Source organism: Felis catus, chromosome C2 (genome assembly GCF_018350175.1).
Source record: "Felis catus isolate Fca126 chromosome C2, F.catus_Fca126_mat1.0, whole genome shotgun sequence".
Taxonomy (NCBI): Eukaryota; Metazoa; Chordata; class Mammalia; order Carnivora; family Felidae; genus Felis; species Felis catus.
Genome location: NC_058376.1, coordinates 42,562,602 through 42,584,723, shown reverse-complemented (window position 1 = coordinate 42,584,723; position 22,122 = coordinate 42,562,602). Strand labels below are relative to the sequence as shown.

General features: G+C 35.4%; 1 protein-coding gene across 5 annotated transcripts in view; it reads right to left on the bottom strand.

Annotated features, from left to right (window-relative positions):
* The window catches only part of ARL13B (ADP ribosylation factor like GTPase 13B), a 70,512-nt gene that overhangs the window by 5,001 nt on the left and 43,389 nt on the right, over window positions 1-22,122 (bottom strand). For 2 of the 5 annotated variants that reach the window (XM_003991550.5, XM_019839572.3), the window contains 6 exons: window positions 19,560-19,665; window positions 18,296-18,498; window positions 12,918-13,032; window positions 9,521-9,746; window positions 6,375-6,491; window positions 5,349-5,417 (listed from right to left, as the gene is read on the bottom strand). In XM_003991550.5, coding sequence (XP_003991599.2) covers window positions 5,349-5,417; window positions 6,375-6,491; window positions 9,521-9,746; window positions 12,918-13,032; window positions 18,296-18,498; window positions 19,560-19,665 — 836 coding nt within the window. Of the gene's footprint in view, window positions 1-2,513; window positions 2,592-5,348; window positions 5,418-6,374; window positions 6,492-9,520; window positions 9,747-12,917; window positions 13,033-18,295; window positions 18,499-19,559; window positions 19,666-22,122 lie in introns of all 5 variants that reach the window. The other 3 variants (XM_019839570.3, XM_045036780.1, XM_019839571.3) reach the window with 3 other exon arrangements.

Below are 22,122 nucleotides of genomic sequence, written 5' to 3'. Positions count from 1 at the left end.
CACACCTTTCCAACAAAGGATCCAAGATAAGAATTACATCCAACTTTTCCTAAAACACCGTGCAAGCAAGAAGAAAGTAAAGTGAAATATTTAAAATATTTAGAGGAAAAAAAACCACACCCACCTAGAATTCTGTACCCTGCAAAACTGCCCTTAAAAAGTAAAGGAAAAATAAAGACTTTCTCAAACAAAAATTGAGGGAATTTGTTGCGAGTAGACTTGCCTTGCAAGAAATGCAAAAATTAGTTCCTTAGAAAGAAGGAAAATAATATAGGTCAGAAACTCAGATCTACATAAAGAAAAAGCATTGAAGAAATAAGTAAAAGTAAAATGAAAACACATTTCTCTTATTCTTAAATGATCTATAAAAGTTTGTTCAATGTATTTATGTATATAAACATATTTATCTTATGAATGTATGTATACATACATATATACACTTATGCATGCTTATATATATAAGTCAAATGAATGACATCAAGGCACAAAGAACAGGAGAAAGGAATTAAGATTATTTGATTACTGTAGGCACTTCAAGTACCCATTAAATCATATAGTATTATTGGAAAGTGGACTTGGATTGGTTGTAAATGTAAATGCAAACTCTAGAGAAGCCAGTAAAAACGGTAAAAAAAAAAAAAAAAAAAAAAAAAAAAAAAAAAACAATTAGTATACCTGATGTGCTAAGGAGAGAAAATGGAATCATATAAAATGCTCAATTAAAACCAAAATATGCAGGGACGCCTGGGCAGCTCAGTCGGTTAAGCATCCTACTCTTGATTTTGGCTCAGATCATGATCTCATGGTTAATGAGACTGAGCCCTGTGTCAGGGCTATCAACGCAGTGCCTGCTTGGGATTCTCCCTTTCTCTCTGCCTGTCCCCACTTGTGCACATGGACTCTCTCTCTCAAAATAAATAAACATTTCAAATAACTAAATAAATGAATAAAACCACAAAAGGCTGAAAAAGAGTGAAAGACAAAAATAGGAACAAAGAATGAGGGCAACACATAGAAAACAGTAATGGATATGGTAGATATTAATCCAACTATACCAATAATCACTTCGAATGCTGGATGGTCCAAATTCAACAATTAAAAGGCAGAGTCAGAGAGGATCAAAAAGTACGATCCAACTATAGGCTATCTACAAGAAAACCACTTTAAATATAAAAATGTGTCAGCAGAAAATGGCTTTTCAAGCAACTACAAATTCAAAACAACTAGTAAGCTGCAAGGATACCCTAATAAATCTTAATGTAATAGTATAACATAATGAATTAAGAAAGGTATGGATTTGAAAGCTGGACACACCTAAGTTCAAATCCTAATATTGTTACTTGGTAGCTATGTGACATTGGGGTATAGGTTCCCTGTGCAAAAAATGGGGATATCACTGCCCATCTTACTAGGCTTTTAGGAGAATGAAAATGAGATAATGGTACCTGAAGTGCTTAGCAACATGCCAGGAACACAGAGCATACCATTAATATTATTGCTATATCATTGTTATTATTTAAATTAAAATAATTATTTTTGATAAATTTCAAGTATGACTTTTCTTATTTCTTATTTTCAAAATTAATGAGAATTTTAATATGTTAACAGAACTCACAATTAAACCAGAATGAATATAGTTTCTAATATGGTATATTTAAGTTTATTAAACAACCAAAACTCCAGGGGTTCCTGGGTGGCTCAGTCTGTTGAACATCCGACTTCGGCTCCGGTCATGATCTTACGATTCATGAATTCGAGCTCCATATTGGGCTCGCTGCTGTCAGCCTGTCAGTGCAGAGTTCACTTCAGCTCCTATGTCCCCCCTCTCTATCCCTCCCCCACTCATGCTCTCTCAAAAAATAAACATTAAAAAAAAAAGTACCCTCCTACAAAGAAAAATCACATACACATGGCAAGAAATATCTTTTTCCCTCCCAAGAAATTATTTTATTTTTACAATTTATTTTGTATTATTTCTTTGCCAGGAAATAAAATCATTCATACAAAGTAGGTTTCTTATTGCCTTAAATGTAGGGAATATATGTTGATGTTAGTGCCCAACTGATAGGACCAACTTAATTGCTAACACACATTTTTATAAAGAGCTTCAAACTTTTTAAACATGAAATTGAAGAGTAGTAAAACTACATACAAAATTTTATCTTCATTCACATTTTAAGATATGAAATATTCTTTAGTGCATTTGGTGTTTTTAGCTAACAGAATCCTTGATATATTTCCCATAATGTAAGATACATGTTAATGAAGTATGGATTGAGAGTGTTTACATGGTAAATACACATTCTCTTTTTAAGTTTCTTTTCTCAATGCATGTCTTAACTATTACGCTGAGCAAGCATTATAGACATTAGAAAAGTAAAATGAAATTGCTATCAAGGTAAATGTCTATTATCAAAGAACAAGTAAGAATTTGCCTTAAAAATTCCCAATATAACTATAAAAAATTGTTTTCCAACCGAGTAAGTTTTAAGTGCTAAGCCAATAGTAGTTACCTTTTAATTACTACTCTAGTTCATCATGTATCTGTTGTTTACTTGCCATTAACCAAGTGCAAAGAAATGTGTACCAAGCTAGAGAAAAGAAGAGAATGCAATTTTAAAATTTGCAGCTATCAGCATCTCAGATGAAGATCTTATGATAAACCTTAAAAAATTATTTTTATTACAATTTTTAATTATACCTGTTTTCTTCCCTATTAATGAAAGCAGTTGATTGTACTTTTTTTTTTTTTTTTAACCCAGGTTATGTATACTTAGATTTAAAATTTATGGGAAAGGGGCACCTGGGTGGCTCAGTTGGTTGAGTGTCTGACTTCAGCTCAGGTCATGATCTCACAGTTCATGGATTAGAGCCAAAGCCCCGTGTCGGGCTCTGTGCTGACAGCTCAGAGCCTGGAGCCTGCTTCAGATTCGGAGTCTCCCTTTCTCTTTCTCTCTGCCCCTCCCCCGCTTATGCATGTGCGCTCACTCGCTCTCTCTGTCAAAAATAAATAAAGATTAAAAAAAATTTCTAACTTATGGGAAAAAAACAATAAAAATATTTTAAAACTTGTGAAGTTACAGTGTTTTCTTCTCTGCTCTGGGAAGCTACATTTATTGATACATACTGAAAATTAACTAAATTATTGGAATATGGTGGTCTTAAACTTAGCTGATTTATTACAATTCTTTCCCATGAGTTCTAATTTTAAAACAAACACAGGAAAGTGAGGATGAACAAAACAAAATAACCTTCTCAACCCATTTTTGACCTTTTTCCACTTGCCCTTAACTAGCTTCCCCCTGCATGCTACCATTACTTCTTTTCTCCTCATTCTATAAAATTTCTCTCAGAAACAAAAAACTATCATTCCTTCCCGCATTCATTCAGTAAATGATTACAAAGCATCTATTACAGGCAAAGATTTCATACTGTGTGATAACAACTGAAAAAAAAAAATCCATCTGCAAACCCTCCACCCACCAGGGTCCCTTCTTTTCTCCTGAGTTCTTGAATCTTTCTGGTACTGATTGGCCAAAAGACATTTACAAATAAATAAGCCTACAGACACCTCCAAACCATATCTCCTTCCTCAGGTATTTTCAGTCTTAGAGACAGCACCAACTTTCCAGCCCCTTGAATAAATAATCCTCTATTCCTCTCTCCCTCGGCCCATACATCCACTCATCAAATATTAATTACTATAATCAAGATATTTCCAGGGTGCCTGGTTGCTCAGTCAGTCAGGCATCAGAATTCGGCTTAGGTCATGATCTCACTGCTTGTGGATTTGAGCCCCGTGTTGGGCTCTGTGCTGACAGCTCAACGCTTGTAGCTTGCTTCAGATTCTGTCTCTGTCTCTGTTTCTCTCTCTCTCAAATAAATAATCATTAAAAAAAAAAAAAAGTTTTTTTCTGCATACATTTTTTACTCTTCATTCCAATTTCTATACCTCACTTCTCACTGTAACTGTTACAACAGCCTCCTAGATGGGATCTTGACCTCAAGTGTGGCCACCATCAAGTCTGTACTTTCCATTGTGACAAAAAATTATTTTCCTAAACAATACACCTAGTAAACTACTTCCCTGTTCAAAAATGTATAGTGTCTCTTGGAAAATTATAGCAAGTCCAGACATCTTAACATATGTGTAAGGGACTTCACAATCTGACCCAAAGCCATAATTCCAGTTTCAAAACTCTTTGAATAAAAGTATTTTATGCAGTTTGATATAATTTCAAGTTAAATGATAATGCTTTTCTAAACTTTTGATTTTTCTTTTCCGCTGGTAAATGGATCTCCATAGTAAACCAAGTTCTAGATTAGGGAAACAGAGCTATCAAAAAGGGAACTGGGTATTTTTATTTATTTATTTTTTTTTTAATGTTTCTTTATTTTTGAGACAGAGAGAGACAGAGCATGAGCGGGAGAGGGGCAGAGAGAGAGGGAGACGCAGAATCCGAGGCAGGCTCCAGGCTCTGAGCCACCATCAGCACAGAGCCCGACGAGGGGTTCGAACTCGTCAACCTCGAGATCATGACCTGAGCCGAAGTCAGATGCTCAACCGACTGAGCCACCCAGGTGCCCCGGGAACTGGATATTCTTGATGGAGAACTTTAATGAGCTACGCTATATATAATTACACTTTCGCATTCTAGAAACATTTTATTGCAATAGCCTGACCTGATGGTCTGAAATCAGAACTTCTGCCTGTTGTACAAAGCAGTTCTCTATACCCAGCTTCCCTTTCTCTTTCCAAATGTGGATTTCTAATGCCATATATTGGCTGAACTACACCTTATATTAATTTCATCCGAAGAAAACTGTTTTCTAGAGTCAATAAGTCTTTCGTAACTTTCTATTTAGCTGAACTTCATTTGGTTTACTGATTTAGTCTCTGATTTTACAAACTGTGTTGATTTTTACTTCATTCCAATATTCAGCGGCTGAGTCAACTTATTAGAAGCAGACAAAAAACAATTAGGAAGCATTATCACTGAGTACACTGAGCATATACAGGACAATGCTGTTTTTAATACTAAGGATAATTGTAATTTCTCATATTTAACTTAAATTGCTTTAAAACTGTCCCCATTCCATAACAATTTACATAATTATGTAATGGATAAACATAAACTATGGTTATTTTTACCTCTGTATTCCAGAGTAAACAAATTATATAGAGCCAAAAGTCACTAAAGAATAAAAAAATTAAATAAAATAAAAAGAGTAAAGTATAATGAAAAAGGATGGTTGTGGATTTGAAAGGCTTCCAAAAATAAAAGTTTGTCAAGGTAAAGAAAAGTGGATTTAATATGTATATTTTAAAACTGATCCTTTTGCATTACCATTATGACGTGTTTCACCAAGAGGCTCAAGTTTTGGAAGTCTAGTGACTTTGGGGGTTCCCCAGCCAACTAAAGAAAAAGAAAAACATTTTAAAACACTGTTAAACAATGTCTCTTTAGGCCTGTTGAGAGGTTCCCTCCCTTGACAGGAATGTATATATTTGATGCCAGGTCATATATGTATGTTGAATGACACAGTACTGAATAACCACAAAGGCATTTGAAATAGTTTTTATTGAAAAATGTAATTATAGGCTGGTAACATCTCTTTTAAGTTTTTACTTTAGTTAAAAATATAAGCATCTTCACCACCATCAAAAATTACCTTAGGCTACTATTCTAGCTTCTAGCCAAGGCTAAAAGAAATTTCTTCTAATAAGTGAAATACTAGAAATGAGTCTTGAAATAATTCTCAAAGGAAAATATTACCACCTAAAGCCTTCTAACAGGGCTAAAAGGACACCACAAATATATACATTCAGATATTTATTGAGCACGTATAGTATGTGAGGTACTATGCCTAGTGCTGAAAAATTACAATTATTGTGCAGTTAGTATGTCTTAGTGTTTTACATGGAATATTCCTTTTAAATCTCATAACAACTTAGAAGGTCAGTATGTAAGTCAGAAATATATTGGAAAAATTCACACATCTTGGTTTTAAATGTTAACTTTCAGGATGAAAGATTCAACTATTTAAAAACTTACATTAGCCATCCATTCATTAAACTTAAATTCCTTTCAGAAATCTGGACAATGATACTTCAAATAGGACCTGAATTCATTCTAGAAAGTGCTGGTGTAAAGTGTCCTTATTAATTTTACTTTTTTTTTTTTTTTTACTTTTAGGAAACATTTTTTTTCTGATTAAAAAAGCAATGATAAATTTTGAACAAAAGAGAGAAAAGAGCTTTTCATAAATTCACACAAAAATAAATATACTGAATAAAACTACAAAATTTCTTTATTTTTCTTTACCGTTTAAAGCAGTAAATCTAAATTCAGTACCAATATCAATTTACTCACCAGGAGGAGGAGGCGGGGGTGGTGTTGGACTCTTAGGAGCAGAGTCATCTGTATTAACAGGTTCTACACGGTGACTCCTTTTTATTCTTAGTTTCTTAGTTTTCTTTTTGCTGTTATCTATAAGAATATAAACATTGAACTATATGCCTTTGAGAAAATGTAAACTTCTACAATAAAAAAGAATGGAACTAGACTACTGATATTATCATTACCATAAAAACAGATCTTCAAACTTTGGAAATTGTTACCAGTAATGAAATGTGAATCTGCTTTCACTAAGCATAAAATTTTAAATGATTCCTTATTGAATTAATACTTAATGAATATGACACAAATGGAAAAAAGCCTGTATTTTAAGTTTTATGAGAGATTATTCAGCATACAAAAAAAAAAAGTTCGCATTTCCAAAAGTAACTTGTATTTTTTCCAAATGTCATATCAAGTAAATATAATTGTCTAATTCCAGGCATTCTCATGAAACTCAGAATGGCCCAGGGAAAGGAGAGAGATGTTGATTTGTCTCAATAGAATATATAGAATGATTTTAGGTATAAATATAATAGGTATAAATATAATAGGTATAAATCCAAAATTAATCCTTTGAATGTGAAAAAAATACCCTAATCAAACTTAAACACGTTACCCATTAAAATAACCCCCAGACAAGGTATGCCCAATATAAATAAATATATGTAACCAAAATCACATTATTGGACATTGCAGAATCGGTGTTCTTTCTAAAAAATAACTATAGATTCTCACTTAAATACATATAAACAATTTAAGGGGGGCGCCTGGGTGGCGCAGTCGGTTAAGCGTCCGACTTCAGCCAGGTCACGATCTCGCGGTCCGTGAGTTCGAGCCCCGCGTCAGGCTCTGGGCTGATGGCTCAGAGCCTGGAGCCTGTTTCCGATTCTGTGTCTCCCTCTCTCTCTGCCCCTCCCCCGTTCATGCTCTGTCTCTCTCTGTCCCAAAAATAAATAAATATTGAAAAAAAAATTTTTAAACAATTTAAGGACATCTATGCCATTAACATGTAAATTTTAACAGTGTAAACCATATGGCCATGTAGTTAAATAACCAAACATCAAAGTTACTAAAGTATTTTAAGTGACAATCTCAAACTGCTTAATTTATATGTATGTAATACATTTTATAAAATGGGAATTATCTATTATGTGAGAAATAGCCAACATTATGAAATCTACAAGGCAATGAGAAATATAAACATTTTTAGAAACACATACTTTTTCTAAATAGTGTCATTTGAGACATCTTACTCCACAGAGAAACAAAGACATCGTTTTACAGTTAAATCGTAAGCTTTACAGATGAGAAAAAGGGAAGAGAAAGTCCAGAACCATATGGTATTTCAGGATGGGCAGTGGCTCAGGGTCATGAAACAGCACAGGATAATGGGCAGATGATCTGTCCCAGCTACAGACAAGACATATGATCTTAACAAGCTCCTCAACCTCTCCAAGTCCCTGATTTCCTATTCAAAATAATGGGAACAATATACCCTAAAATTATTTACATTAAATAATATAATCCTGCATTAAATAATCTAAGTATCTGAAGCCAGGTTCTAAAGCACAAAAATGTTACTTATTACTATTATAGTTATATGTTTGACTATCTTAGATCTTCTTCCTACACTGTACTTTCAAATAATCTGCCAAGTATTTTTCTCTCTAACAATGTGTAACTGTTCAAAGTTCTTTCAACATATTGGGAGGCCACTTTAAATCTACTTTCTGTTTAACTCTGTTAACAGAGCTACAAGGGTATGAATATGGCTGCCCTAACTTCCCAACTTACAAAAGGTATAACTTTCAAGTCTAATTTTTTAAATCTGAACCTCAGGGATTGAGATCTTATTTTTATAATGTTTCTGATACCATACAAAAATTCTTTTTTAAGATTTATTTCCTTATTTATTTATTTAGAGGGAGGGAAGGAGAGAGAGAATCCCAAGCAGGTTCCATGCTGTTCGAACCATGAGATCATACCTGAGCTGAAATTACAGTCGGACACCTAACCCATTGAGCCACCGAGGCACCCCAAGTATGTACAAAAATTCTTATATACAATGGAACCATACTGCTAGCCAGAAATTGCAAGGATGTATGATTATTGGTTCATATGTCAGGCCCTGTGCTAGAAGAACTGTAGGGTTATTTTTGTTATAAGTACTAAAAGCCCTTTGGGAAAATTATGATGCTTATCCCCACCTTAGAGATGAGGAAACCAAGACTGAAGAACAATACACTGTAACACAACAAATATCTCGCGTCTATCCCAAGATGTCTGATTCCAAACACAGGCTGTCTACGAAACCAAAGACATGAACTTCCCGTTAAATCACAAAACCACTTAGAGAAAACAAAGCAATTATGAACTGAAGATTTTGTATGATATTAAAATAATAGGAAAATGGCTACTGGCTTTAAATACGTTCATGGGGCATCTTGGTGGCTTAGTCAGTTAAATGTCCAATTCTTGATTTCGGCTCAGGTCATGGTCTCACAGTTTTGCCTTCTAGCCCTGCATCGGACTCTGCGCTGACCGCACAGAGCCTGTTTGGAATTCTCTCTCTCTTCCTCTCTCTCTATCCCTCCCCTCTTCACCTACTCATGCTTTCTCTCTATCAAAGTAAATAAAATAAAAACTTTGTTCAACTGAGTAGGTCTGCATTCTATGGAAATAACAAGTCAATAAAAGAAGTGACACTGATTGCAGTATCATGAAGCTTAAAATAAAATCCAAATAAAACTCCCTAAAAGAGCCTTAAAGGTTAAATATATTTCAAGGATTCCTGGGACTATGTGCCATATTCCAAATTTATGAAACAAAATTGAAAACAGAATTTTCTGCTGAAATTCATTTCAATTGCAAAGGATCACATTTTAAGGTATCATGAATAAAAACATAAGTTAGCAAATTAAGGAGAAACTAAAAACCATGAGAAAACCATGATAAATAATGCATTTGGAGACAAAAAATATTATAGTACATTTTTTGTGAAAATAATCATGACAAATGATAGATGTATCATTAAATTCTGTGTATGTGTGTGTGTGTGTGTGTGTATACACATATATATACATATTTTTTTTAATATATTTATCACCTAGATTTGTCACCTGATTCTGATGATCGCTGGTCTGTATCATCTTCATTCTCCAACTGCTGTGTTAATGCCTCTTTATAATTTTCAACTATTCCAAGCTCATTGTTTTTTTGGCTATTGTCACTGATCTGGCTCTGTGTCTCTATTTGCTCATTCTCCGTTTTATGTTTCGGGGGGCAGCCATCACTGTCTTTCTCCATACTGTGTCTCTTTTTGTCTTTTTCAAGTTTTCTTTCATTCTAACAAAAATGAAATATATCATTTTTAATATAAAAGTTGTGTATCTAAGACAGTTTTAAGGGAGAAATCAAATAATCCAAACGCATTCTGTAACTTCAGGGCACTGTGATATTTTTATTAAAAAAAGCATTCGTTGACTATATCGTTAAAGCATACTAATTGGTAAACATGCAGAAAACACATATAGTATAAAGAAAGAAAACAAATAATATCTGTAATTCCACAATCAAGAGATGATCTCTACTTGGGGCATGATCACTAAGAGGTGTTTTCTTCTCCTACCCCACATATGTACAGGTACACCACCCACAAACATACATGTGATTGAATGTCTCTCTATATATGCATATTTATTTTATGCATTTGCTTTTTAAACAAAAAAGAATTTAAGTTTTTACTTAAGAATGTATATTTCTTTCCTTGTCAACAAATATATGAAGTGCTTACACTAGTATCTGACCCATAATAAAGTGTTAGTTATATGTGTTAGCTATTACTACTTTCATCAATTACATTATCATTTTCAAGGTTATAACGTAATTTACCAACTCCTAATCAGTAGACAAATTATTTTCAATTTTTCATTATAACAAATACAGTTATGGAATTCATTTTTTAGAATAAATTCCTAACAGTGGAACTATTGGATCAACAGATAACTAAACACTTCCCTTCAGAAAAGCAACAGTGAATTTATACTCCAGGCAAAAGGTTAAGAGAGTGACATTTCCCCATATCTTTTTCAATCCCTGTATACCATTATCTATCTTTTACATGTCCACCAAACTAATAAATACATATTTTTACCTTAGTGTTAGTTTCATTTTTTTTTATTGCTAGTGAAAATGAACTATCAACTACACTTATTGTCATTTTTATTTTTACTTTTATCCATGGTAACCCAAAACCTTTTTTTTTTTCCTCCTAGATTCTCATTATTTTCATAGGAATTGCTAAGGGTTTGTTTGTTTGTTTGTTTGTTTGCCTTACGTGTCTCAGATATTTTTCATTAGGGTTTGTTTAGAGTTTTTTGCTTTTAGCTTTGTAGAACAGATCTTTAAAAACAAATATAGTAAGACCTATCTGTTTTTTACTTTATGATTTGTGGCTTAATTGTCCTGCTTTAAAAGTTTTCCTTCTCCAAGTATATGCAAATATTTAACTATATTATGTGCTAGTACTTTTTTTTTAATGTTTACTTATTTTTGAGACAGAGAGAGACGGAGCATGAACGGGGGAGGGTCAGAGAGAGAGGGAGACACAGAATCAGAACCAGGCTCCAGGCTCTGAGCTGTCAGCACAGAGCCCGACGCAGGGCTTGAACTCACGAACCGCAAGATCATGACCTGAGCTGAAGTCGGACGTTTAACGGACTGAGCCACACACGTGCCCCTGAGCTAGTACTTTTAAGGCCACTTTACACATTTTACACATTTAAGTCTTCTGGAGTTCAATCTGGTATTTGCTATTCATTAATTTTACTTTTTTCCAAATGATTGTTCACTTATTCCATCTCCCTTTTCTCTCAAATATAAAATGTCACCTTTACTTTACCCTAAATGCTCACGTATAATTAGGTTTGCTACTATCTGTACCACTGATAAGTCTCTTCTGGAACGAATACTTCACCATTTTTTTTTTTTAATCTATAGTAAATTCAAAGGAATGCAAGGTGATTCTCTAAAATGCAAACATTTTGAAAGACAAGTTTAACGGAAGGAAAAAAATACTTGCTCAGTAAAAAGAAGACTTCAGGTCATTTGTTTTCATTTACTTCATTTCTTTACTGATTATTTTCTTAAAATTAGCACAGTTTAAAAGCATAGTAACTTTCCGCATGCCACTAATTAGTTCAGGGACTTTCAATATAAGGTATGCTACGCTGCACACCATATTGTTCACATCTTTATATTGTGAAAAATACACTGGTGATAGAAGCACTAAGGCCTTCTAAGTAATTTACAACCGTGGTGCTATAAAATAATTGGTCATTATCCACAAGGTGAACTTTATTACAAATATAGAGTAAATTAATGCTTCAAAGTGCAAAGTCAATCTTGGTTTCCTTGTCTACCAATATTTTTTAAAGAACATACAACAAAATTTGGAAAACATGGTACTTAATAGGATAGAGATAAATCAATAGGTCAAGTTATTAAGACAGCTTTAATGTACTTAGAAAAGCATATACTGAAGGTAAATGTGGCGGGGTTAATAAAAAGATTAAATACAATTAACCTTCTGGTATCGAAGCAACCCAAGACAAAATATCTCCTATTACCAATTATTCTGTAAAATAAAGCAATACCACAACTATCCAATCATCTTCTTACCTGTGGAGCTGCCTCCCTCCTCAGCAGCAGCCCCAAGGAAGAAACAATCATCCACCTTTCCAGATGAGGACCTGTGTGGAAGGAGGCAGTGACAGGGGAAGAGGAATGGAGAACATACAGGTGGGACCAGTGAGCCAGCTGCCACATTAAGCTCTGAGTGAATGGAGAGCAGATTTAGAAAGCTCTGCCTCGAAGGAGGCATGGCTGCGGATGGTGACTGAAGCAGGGCCAGCGCAAACTCTGGACACCCAGTGGAGAAATGAAAACGAAGATAGAGACATACAGACACACATACACAGCTCCTTCTTCATGATTAAAATCTGCAAGTTAATTTTGGTAAAATTTCTGACAATCAAAATTAAAATAAATGATACTCATATATAGGAGAACTTATAGTTTCCAACATTCTTAAGTATTCTGGGAAAGTAATTAAAAAATCATTTACATACTCTAAAATGCATCACAGGCATCCAAATATTACTTTAAAGAGATAGTAACAGCAATACAGGGACAAAGTGTAAAAAAGAGTAAATACAGCACTATCCTATGAAATAAACGACAAAAAAAAAAAAAGATTTAGCAGGACAGTAATTATGGCAGTTGCCACATTCAATCTTCGTTTTCATTCTCGGTTAATTCAGGAGTCATCTCTCCTTTTTTATATCAGATCAAAAAGTAAACTTTACGAGGAAAAAAAAGCAGTAAGCCTTTAATCCATCTCTCCCATTTAATTTCTTTTAGGAATAATCTCTGGTGAAACACTTCTCCCCACCTCCTTTCTCAACTTCTAACTTTATAACTTAAGATAGAAAAAATCACATTTGCCACCATCCGTACCTCAAGGATGACAGATGCGATTGGCTGGAAAGGATTAACAATAATTGGTTCGGAGTCCAACTCAGCCAGGCTGCTGGTTCCATTGAGTTCCGCCTGCTCTCGTTCTCTTTGTTCTCTATTGTTTGAGGGAAAAGTTTTGGAATTCCTTATGAGAAAACGCTGAACCATGTGTAAGAACATTTGTAATCGGCTTAACGCTATTAAATTTAGTAAGTTAAACATCTGGACATGGCTTTCAATTACTAGGAGATTTTCAGAAATCCTTACTTCTGGTAATAGGCCCCTAGCCACGTGTAATAATTGGAACTTTTTATTTGAAGTATAGTTGACCCACAATATTACATTAGCTTCAGGTGTACAACATAGTGATGTGACAAGCCTATACATTATGCTATGCTCACAAGGGTAGCCACTGTCACCCTACAACACTATTATAATATTCTCTATGCTGTACCTTTCATCTCCATCAGTTCTTCATTCCATAACTGGAAGCCTGTACCTCCCACTCCCCTTTACCCATTTTGCCTGTCCACCCCACCCCCCCTTCCCTTGGCAACCACCAGTTTGTTCTCTGTGCTTCTCGATCTGTTTCACTTTGTTTTTCATTTGCTTTTTAGATTCCACATATAAATGAAAACACAGTATCTTTCACTTATTTCACTTAGCAGAATACCCTCCAGGTCCATCCATGTTGTTGCAAATGTAAGATCTTGTTCTTTTTTATGGCTGAGTAATATTCCACTGCTAATCATTTGAATTAAAAAAAAAAAAGGAAATGCTGATAAAAATAACATTCCCTATGACTGACTCCTTAATGTCAATGGTAGTTGCTAATTAATTTTCTACGTGCCAAAGGTTTATATTCACAGATTTGTTAATTACTCTCCCAAACAAAGGCTGTCCTCTTCATTGATGTTAACAAATAAGTCCTCTTGTTAACAGCCTTATTCAGGGCTGTGTCAAACTGTATATCACATATGGACTAGATAACAACTGTTGCTGCAAAGTAAAGAAACTATAAAACTAAGTTGCTCTATATCACTCAGATTAAGTATTTCCACATGAGTTACTACTGAAACATACACTATCTCTGTGATTCATAGTTAATATTGCCCCATACATGAAGAATAATAAGTTGCTTTTTAAAATGAGTAGCTGGATGTTCACCATAAGTGTGGTCACCATCTGTCAGCATACAACTCTATTATAATACCTAATATGTTCCCTTTGCTGTACCTTTCATCCCTGACACTTACTCATTCTGGTAGCTGGAAGCCTGTACCTCCCACTCTCCTTCACTCATTTTGCTCCACCCCGAACCCCCTCCCCTTTGGCAACCACCAAGCTCTGTTTTTAATTATAAATTAATATACTAGGGTCCCTCTGTAGAGGACTTCCTTGGCAGAAATTTGCCCTCCCTCCCCCCGCCATTTTTTAATGAGTTGTCAAGACTAAAAATCCTGGCCAGTTATATAAGAACTGTGTTGTGTCTGTTTTACCAAGTTGATGCCAATCCCTGGGGCTTCTTGATGTCCAACTAGCTGGTTTTTCCCTGGTAACATAGATATGTCTTTCCAAGTCTCTATAAAACAACAAAGTCACTGAATATTTTAACTAATGTTTCCATACAATTCTGGCTCCTCTACTGTACTACTGCATGTATTACGAGCAGGGACCAGATCTGATTCATCTCTGTATTGTCAGTTTCTTATGCTGAATTCAAGACAGAGATATTACTCAATAAATTTGTTGGAGTGAAAAAAATAAACAAGTAGCTGAAGACAGAAGAATAAGTGTTGTAGATCTACAACTACACTGTAAGTATGGTAATATGAATGCTCATTACTATGACATTTATTATTCTCTATTATGGAAATATATATCCTTTCATTCTAAACCTAGGAAGCCAAGAGTTAGAGATTTGCAATTTATTACCTATGTGACTTTGGACTTATATCTAGATCTTTAAGCCTCAGGTTTCCCATAAATGTTTATAAAAATATGTACTTCATAAGGTTGTGCAAAGTACTCTGTATGTGAAAGTACTCTGTAAATGAATATACCTACAGGATGGTAATGTTATTCATTTATTAGTAAGCAATTTCAGGTTTCTGGCACTGACATACTATTTTCAGATATCAACAACAGCATGTTTTACTATTTTTCAAAAATATCTGAACCTTTAATTAAATAAAAAGTTTTTTGTTTTTTTTTTAATAACTCTTCTCTAAATGCCACTTTTTTTTTAATTTTTTTTTCAACGTTTATTTATTTTTGGGACAGAGAGAGACAGAGCATGAACGGGGGAGGGGCAGAGAGAGAGGGAGACACAGAATCGGAAACAGGCTCCAGGCTCTGAGCCGTCAGCCCAGAGCCTGACGTGGGGCTCGAACTCCCGGACCACGAGATTGTGACCTGGCTGAAGTCGGACGCTTAACCGACTGCGCCACCCAGGCGCCCATCTAAATGCCACTTTTAATTCCAAAGTCTCTCTGCTCAACAGGAGAGGCCTCAGACCAGAAGTGGCGTGGCTAGGAAAAAAGGAGGAAAGGAGAATGGGTATCACAAAAGCCACAACATGGGGCGCCTGGGTGGCTCAGTTGGTTAAGCGTCCAACTTCAGCTCAGGTCACGATTTCGTGGTCCGTGAGTTCGAGCCCCGCGTCGGGCTCTGTGCTGACAGCTCAGAGCCTGAAGCCTGTTTCCGATTCTGTGTCTCCCTCTCTCTGACCCTACCCCTTTCATGCTCTGTCTCTCTCTGTCCCAAAAATAAATAAACGTTAAAAAAAAAATAAAAATAAAAAAATAAAAAAAAAGCCACAACATGTCCTAACATCATCTAGAATATCTTTATGTAAAAGGTAAAAACTTGAAAAAAAGTGACTAACATTAGACGACTTCTTTCCAACTAAATTTTTTTCGTTGTTTGTTTTCTTAGTGGAAGAAAAACAAAAGAGTCTTCAGAAAACCGTGGTCATGTATTTTATTTTTATAAATACATAAAAGGTATAATTCCATGAATGATTGGTTGTACCAAGCTTTATATCACTAAAATATGATACACTAGGAGAAAAAACCCAAAGACTCTCACATTTACCAAAATAAAACCTCACACTGGTATCAAGAGAGACCTAGATGAATGATCTGCTCATATTCTTGAGTACTTGGAGATGGAGAGTATGTCTCTAGAAATATTTCTTTCCTTGAGGTCCTATCTCCGAATTAAATGACAGATACCAGTAATCAGAGGGTTTCTTCAACAGTGTAAGGAAGCATCTCACAAAGGCATCACCAAGAGCACTTAGTGAGTTCTTGCCTATCAGACTACAGCTATGTTAAAGTACATGGAAAGCCAATATTATTTAGGTATATGGAAGATAACTTTATATCTTACAGGAACTCACTGAAAAATCTTCATTTTCCCCATCCTCTACCATATAACAATTTAGTGAAGAAAGAAAGAAGAATCATGGGATTAAGTACTAAACTCAACTCCTAATCAAATCTGAGTACTTTCTTCCAGCATTAAGATTATTATAAATGATTTCGTGGTAAAAGTTATATAATCACTTTTTTTTTAATTCAGAGTTTGCTAAATTCCATTTAAGAGTTTGCTCTCAAGCAACGTATTTTTTTTTTTTTTTTATTTATTTTTGGGACAGAGAGAGACAGAGCATGAATGGGGGAGGGGCAGAGAGAGAGGGAGACACAGAATCGGAAACAGACTCCAGACTCTGAGCCATCAGCCCAGAGCCTGACGCGGGGCTCGAACTCAGGGACCGCGAGATCATGACCTGGCTGAAGTCGGACGCTTAACCGACTGCGCCACCCAGGCGCCCCTCAAGCAACGTATTTTAAAAATAATTTTAAAAACATCTTTTAAAATACCGAGACACTGCAATTTTTTTTTTAATTTACATCCAGTTAGTTAGCATATAATGCAACAATGATTTCAGAAGTAGATTCCTTAATCCCCCTTACCCATTTAGCCCAATCCCCTCCCACAACCCCTCCAGTAACCCTGTTTGTTTTCCATATGTAAGAGTCTCTTATGGTTTGTCCTCCTCCCTGTTTTTATATTATTTTTGCTTCCCGTCCCTTATGTTCATCTGTTTTGTATCTTAAAGTCCTCATATGAGTGAAGTCATATTTGTCTTTCTCTAATTTCGCTTAGCATAATACCCTCCAGTTCCATCCATGTAGTTGCAAATGGCAAGATTTCATTCTTTTTGATTGCTGAGTAATACTCCATCGTATATATATATACACACATCTTCTTTATCCATTCATCCATCAATGGACATTCGGGCTTCTTCCATACTTTGGCCATTGTCAATAGTGTTGCTATAAACATTGGGGTACATGTGCCCCTTCGAAACAGCACACCTGTATCCCTTGGATAAATGCCTACTAGTGCAATTGCTGGGTCATAGGGTAGTTCTATTTTTAATTTTTGAGGAACCTCCATACTGTTTTCCAGAGTGGCTGCACCAGTTTGCATTCCCACCAGCAGCAAGACACTGCAATTTAATCTACTTTCTGACAAAACTAGTGATGAAGATCAGATTTTACTTTAGTTGATAGATCTACTGGCAGCTTACCTTCTATCTTTGCTTAGACTAAAGAAGGCTTGCTTGCTTGCTTGCTTCCTTTCTTTCTTTTTCATTTTTTTAATGTTTACTCATTTTTGAGAGAGAGAGAGAGAGAGAGAGAGAGAGCACAGGTAGGGGAGGCGCAGAGAGAAAGGGAGACACAGAATCTGATGCAGGCTCCAGGCTCCAAGCTGTCAGCACAGAGCCCGACATGGGGCTCGAACTCACAAACCAATAGATCATGACCTGAGCCAAAGTCAGAAGCTTAACCGACTGAGCCACCCAGGTGCCCCAGGAAGGCTTTCTTAATCTATTGACATATTGAGCCCAATAATTCTTTGTTATCAGAGATGGTCCTGTGTATCACAAGATATTTAGCAGCATCCCTGGCCTCTACCCATTAGATCCCAGTAGCAAGCACTCTACCTACTCCCAGCCGTGACAAGTATAAATGTCTCCAGACATTGCTAAATGTCCCCTGAAAAACAAAATCACCCCAATAATTGAGAACCGCTACACTAATGGTACCCATAAGAAATAAGAGAAAAATCTTCAAATTCTGGGAATTAATAAATAAATAAATTTAATTACTATAACACCACTAAGAAAATTAGTACCCTCTCACTCAAACTTGTGTAGAGAAAGATCCACAGAAATAAAATATTTACCTCGTGTCTTCCTTCATATAGCAAGGGGAAACTGAATAGACAAAACTATAAAATTATTCATAAAACTGTGGGGTTCTGGACTTTTCAAATGCACCGTGGTACAAAATTAATCTACTTACCTTTCTTCTCGTAATTTTCGCACTCGTTCAGCCCTCTCTCGTTTCTCTTGTTCTTCAAGAGCACGCTGTTCTGTTGTGTCTCTTTGGATGCGTTCATTTAAAGCATCAAAGTCTCTTGCAATGATATGTAGGAGCCAGTAAAGGCCTTTTTTAATGGACTTGTCAATTTTCTTTCCGTAGCCCAAGACTGCTGAACAAGGTTCCTGAGAAACCGAAATTTATTTGACTTAAAGATTAAAACTAAGAGTTCTCCACAAAAATGTTTATAAACTATTAAGTGTAATTACTGGCAAATCAAAACTAATCCATTAATTAATTATATGAAGCATCTGTTTATTTAACTTATAAAACACACCTTTGCAATGATTACTAAACATTAGTACATATAATCTGATATATTTTGTGGATAATATCTGTAAGCTGTGAAAGACATTACAAGAAGTCGACAGTGCCAATTATAATTTTAAACAAACTCATTGGAAGACAAAACTGCACTGCCAGAAGAAAAAATACCCCTACTTATTAAAAACAGCAGAAAGGTTTAATTCCTTATACCAGGGAATTTATAGCATTGAACATCTTTTAAGATTGACACCCTAATGGCCATCTTCTGAAGCCAGAAGGAGTGACTAAATCTTCTGTCCACCTTTCTTAAGATTGTAGGATAACTCTCCTGATAAAATCTTCCAAACTCATGATAACCTCTCCTACGCTTACATTTTGTATTTATAGTAGAGCATGCTACAATTTTTGTTGTTGTTGTTTTAACTTATTTTTGAGGTGGGGGGGGGGAAGAGAGACTATGAGCAAGTGAGGGACGGGCAGAGAGAGGGGGACAGAGGATCTGAAATAGGCTCTGAGCTGATAGCAGAGCCCGATGTGGGCTCAAACTCAACAAACTGTGAGATCACAACCTGAGCTGAAGTCAGACACTTAACTGACTGAGCCACCCAGGCGCCCCTCTACAAAATTTATAGCACGACATGTTTGTGTAACTTAAAGTTCCTATCAGCAATATCTTAAACAAAAAGCAAATCTAAAGTCTTGGAGATCATGAAAGATAGTTTATGGAAGCAACAACCAAACAGAAAAACAAATGTTATAGTATTAAATAATATCAACAGAACAGGGAGAATGTGATTTCCTGGGTTAAAAATTTTTTTTTTAAACACTAATAAATTATTTTGTTAGCTGCCTACCACCTAATTGCCTATCACCTCTACAAAAACATATCTCATAGGGCAAAAAATCACCAAAAACTTACTATTTGACATAGGCACTTGTGCTCATTGACCAATTTTTCCAGAGATAGGCATTCAATCACATCAGCTTCTCCTAAAGCCCCTTCCTTGTCTTGTTTATTTGCCAACCTAGAGAGACATAAATGAAGTAGTTTTATAGCAAATATATAAGCATAAAGTCACTTAGAATTATTTTGATCATGTTCTTCTTAGTCTAAAGATTTAAGCCTACTGATTACAAAACACACTGGTTTTAGAGAGTATTGTAGTATCTATGTTATCATTTTCACTTTATTTATTACTGCTAAAATAAGTTTGTAAGATTTGGCCTATATAAAAGGAAATCAAGTAAACAAAAGTGTCAAGAAAATAAGCAATAGGTCAATAGGCCAACAACAAAACAAGCTATAAAAAGAAGTGGACTGCTAGTTTCCACAGCCCTCAGCAATCAGTTCCAGCTTTCACATTAATTATGTCCTTATCTTTTTTTTTAATTTTTTTATTTTAACGTTTATTTATTTTTGAGACAGAGAGAGACAGAGTATGAACAGGGGAGGGTCAGAGAAAGAGGGAGACACAGAATCTGAAACAGGCTCCAGGCTCTGGGGTGTCAACACAGAGCCTGACGTGGGGCTCGAACTCATGGACCACGAGATCACGACCTGAGCCGAAGTCGGACGCTCAACCGCCTGAGCCACCCAGGCACTCCATGTCCTTATCTTCTTAAAATACAAACTGTATCATGTTTTCAAATACCCAGACATTCATTCTGAGCCTGTACTATTGGAGTTCATCTATATTTTCTGTGTGTGAATATGTCCACATAAATGTGCAACCTATTGGAGAGGTGGGGCCACTTTTTAAAAATTTTTTTTAATGTTTTATTTTTATTTTTGAGAGACAGAGAGAGAAAGAGAGAGAGAGTGAGAGAGAGACTGCACGAGTGGGGGAGAGGCAGAGAGAATCCAAAGTAGGCTCCAGGCTCTGAGCTGTCAGCACAGAGCCCGGTGGGGGGCATGAATCCATGAACCACGAGATCATGACTTGAGCAGAAGTCAGATGCTCAACCGACTGAGCCACCCAGGCACCCCGGGGCCACTTTTAATTTATTTGGCATAGTATTGGGCATAAAAAACATGACACTCAATCAGGAACATATTGAGGAAAAACAAAATGAAAAACTAAAATAAATTATTAAAAAATAGGAATTACTACAAAATAACACCGTTTGCCTATCAGACGGCAGAGGACAAAAGTTTAATAAAACACTGTCATGGTCAGGGTTTGACAGACATTTCAGAGCCAAATATGTTATTTAACAAATATATAGAATAATAAATCTAATGAACCCTTATCACCTGTCTTTAAAAATTATCAACATTATGCCATTCTTGCTCATCTACTATCTTTTACTTGCCCTGCCCAGTCAAGTTACTTCACCTAGCAATTTAAAAATTAAAAAACATTACCATAATACACTATCATGCCTAAAAAAAAATTAACATTCCTTGATATTTTTTATGTTATGTCCAAATTCAGATCCAAACAAGATACACATTACAATGTATTCGTTTAAATCTTTCTGAATCAATATCATCTGCAGTCCCAACACACCCACCCCTGCAACATTACCACCACCACCTCTTTTCCTCCCATGACATCTATTTGTAAAACAAAACAAGCCCTATTTCTATAGAATTTCCTGTGTTTAGTACAATTCAGCTAATACCCTCCTCATGAAGTCATTTTAATGTGCATTTCCTGTATCTGTAATTAGATACACATCAGTAGATGCGACATCTGTAGTTAGATGTACTGGTTGAAATTATGACAAGCATATTGCATAGATAGTGCTAATATGATACTTAGAAGGAATATTACATCTAGTTATACAAGCTTTAGTGATATTATAATAGATCAGTGGATTTGTCTAGAGTCAGCTTGATTCGTCCAAAATAAAGTTCCCGACTAACCTTTCTTTCATCTAATGATTTTAACAGGCATAATGACCTTTGCTTAATTTCATTATTTTACAAGAGCTTATCAAATCATGATTTTTCTAGTTCTATATTCCTGCTGAATTTACTAGCTATGTTTTGTCTAAAGAATAAACTTTCATCAACTACTCGATAATGCTTAAATACAATTCAGATAAAAGTCAACATAAATGTTTGATCCTTTGCTTCATTTCCTAGTTTTCCTAAGAGTGAATTGGTGCCTTATCAACCTCCCAAGGTAATCAAGTTGCTTTCTTTGGTTTGTGGAGGGATAGATATCATTATGAACTCATGGATTTTACAGGTGCCTGGCTGGCTCAGTCAGAAGAAGAGCATGTGACTCTTGATCTCAGGGTCCGGAGTTTGAGACTACACGTTGCGGGTAGAGATTACTTAAATATCCTCAAACACACATGTATATGATAATGTGTTTTAGTTTATTTTAGTCAGTGTTCTTTTTTGAGGCTCAAAGTTACAGATTTTTGGTCACTGGGAGTCCTCTTTGAACTAGCTCCTGTGTTCTTTTGGCACAACTCCAGTAATCTTTGATAGCTTCTTTGCTTTCCCATAAGAAACTATATCCCAGGAG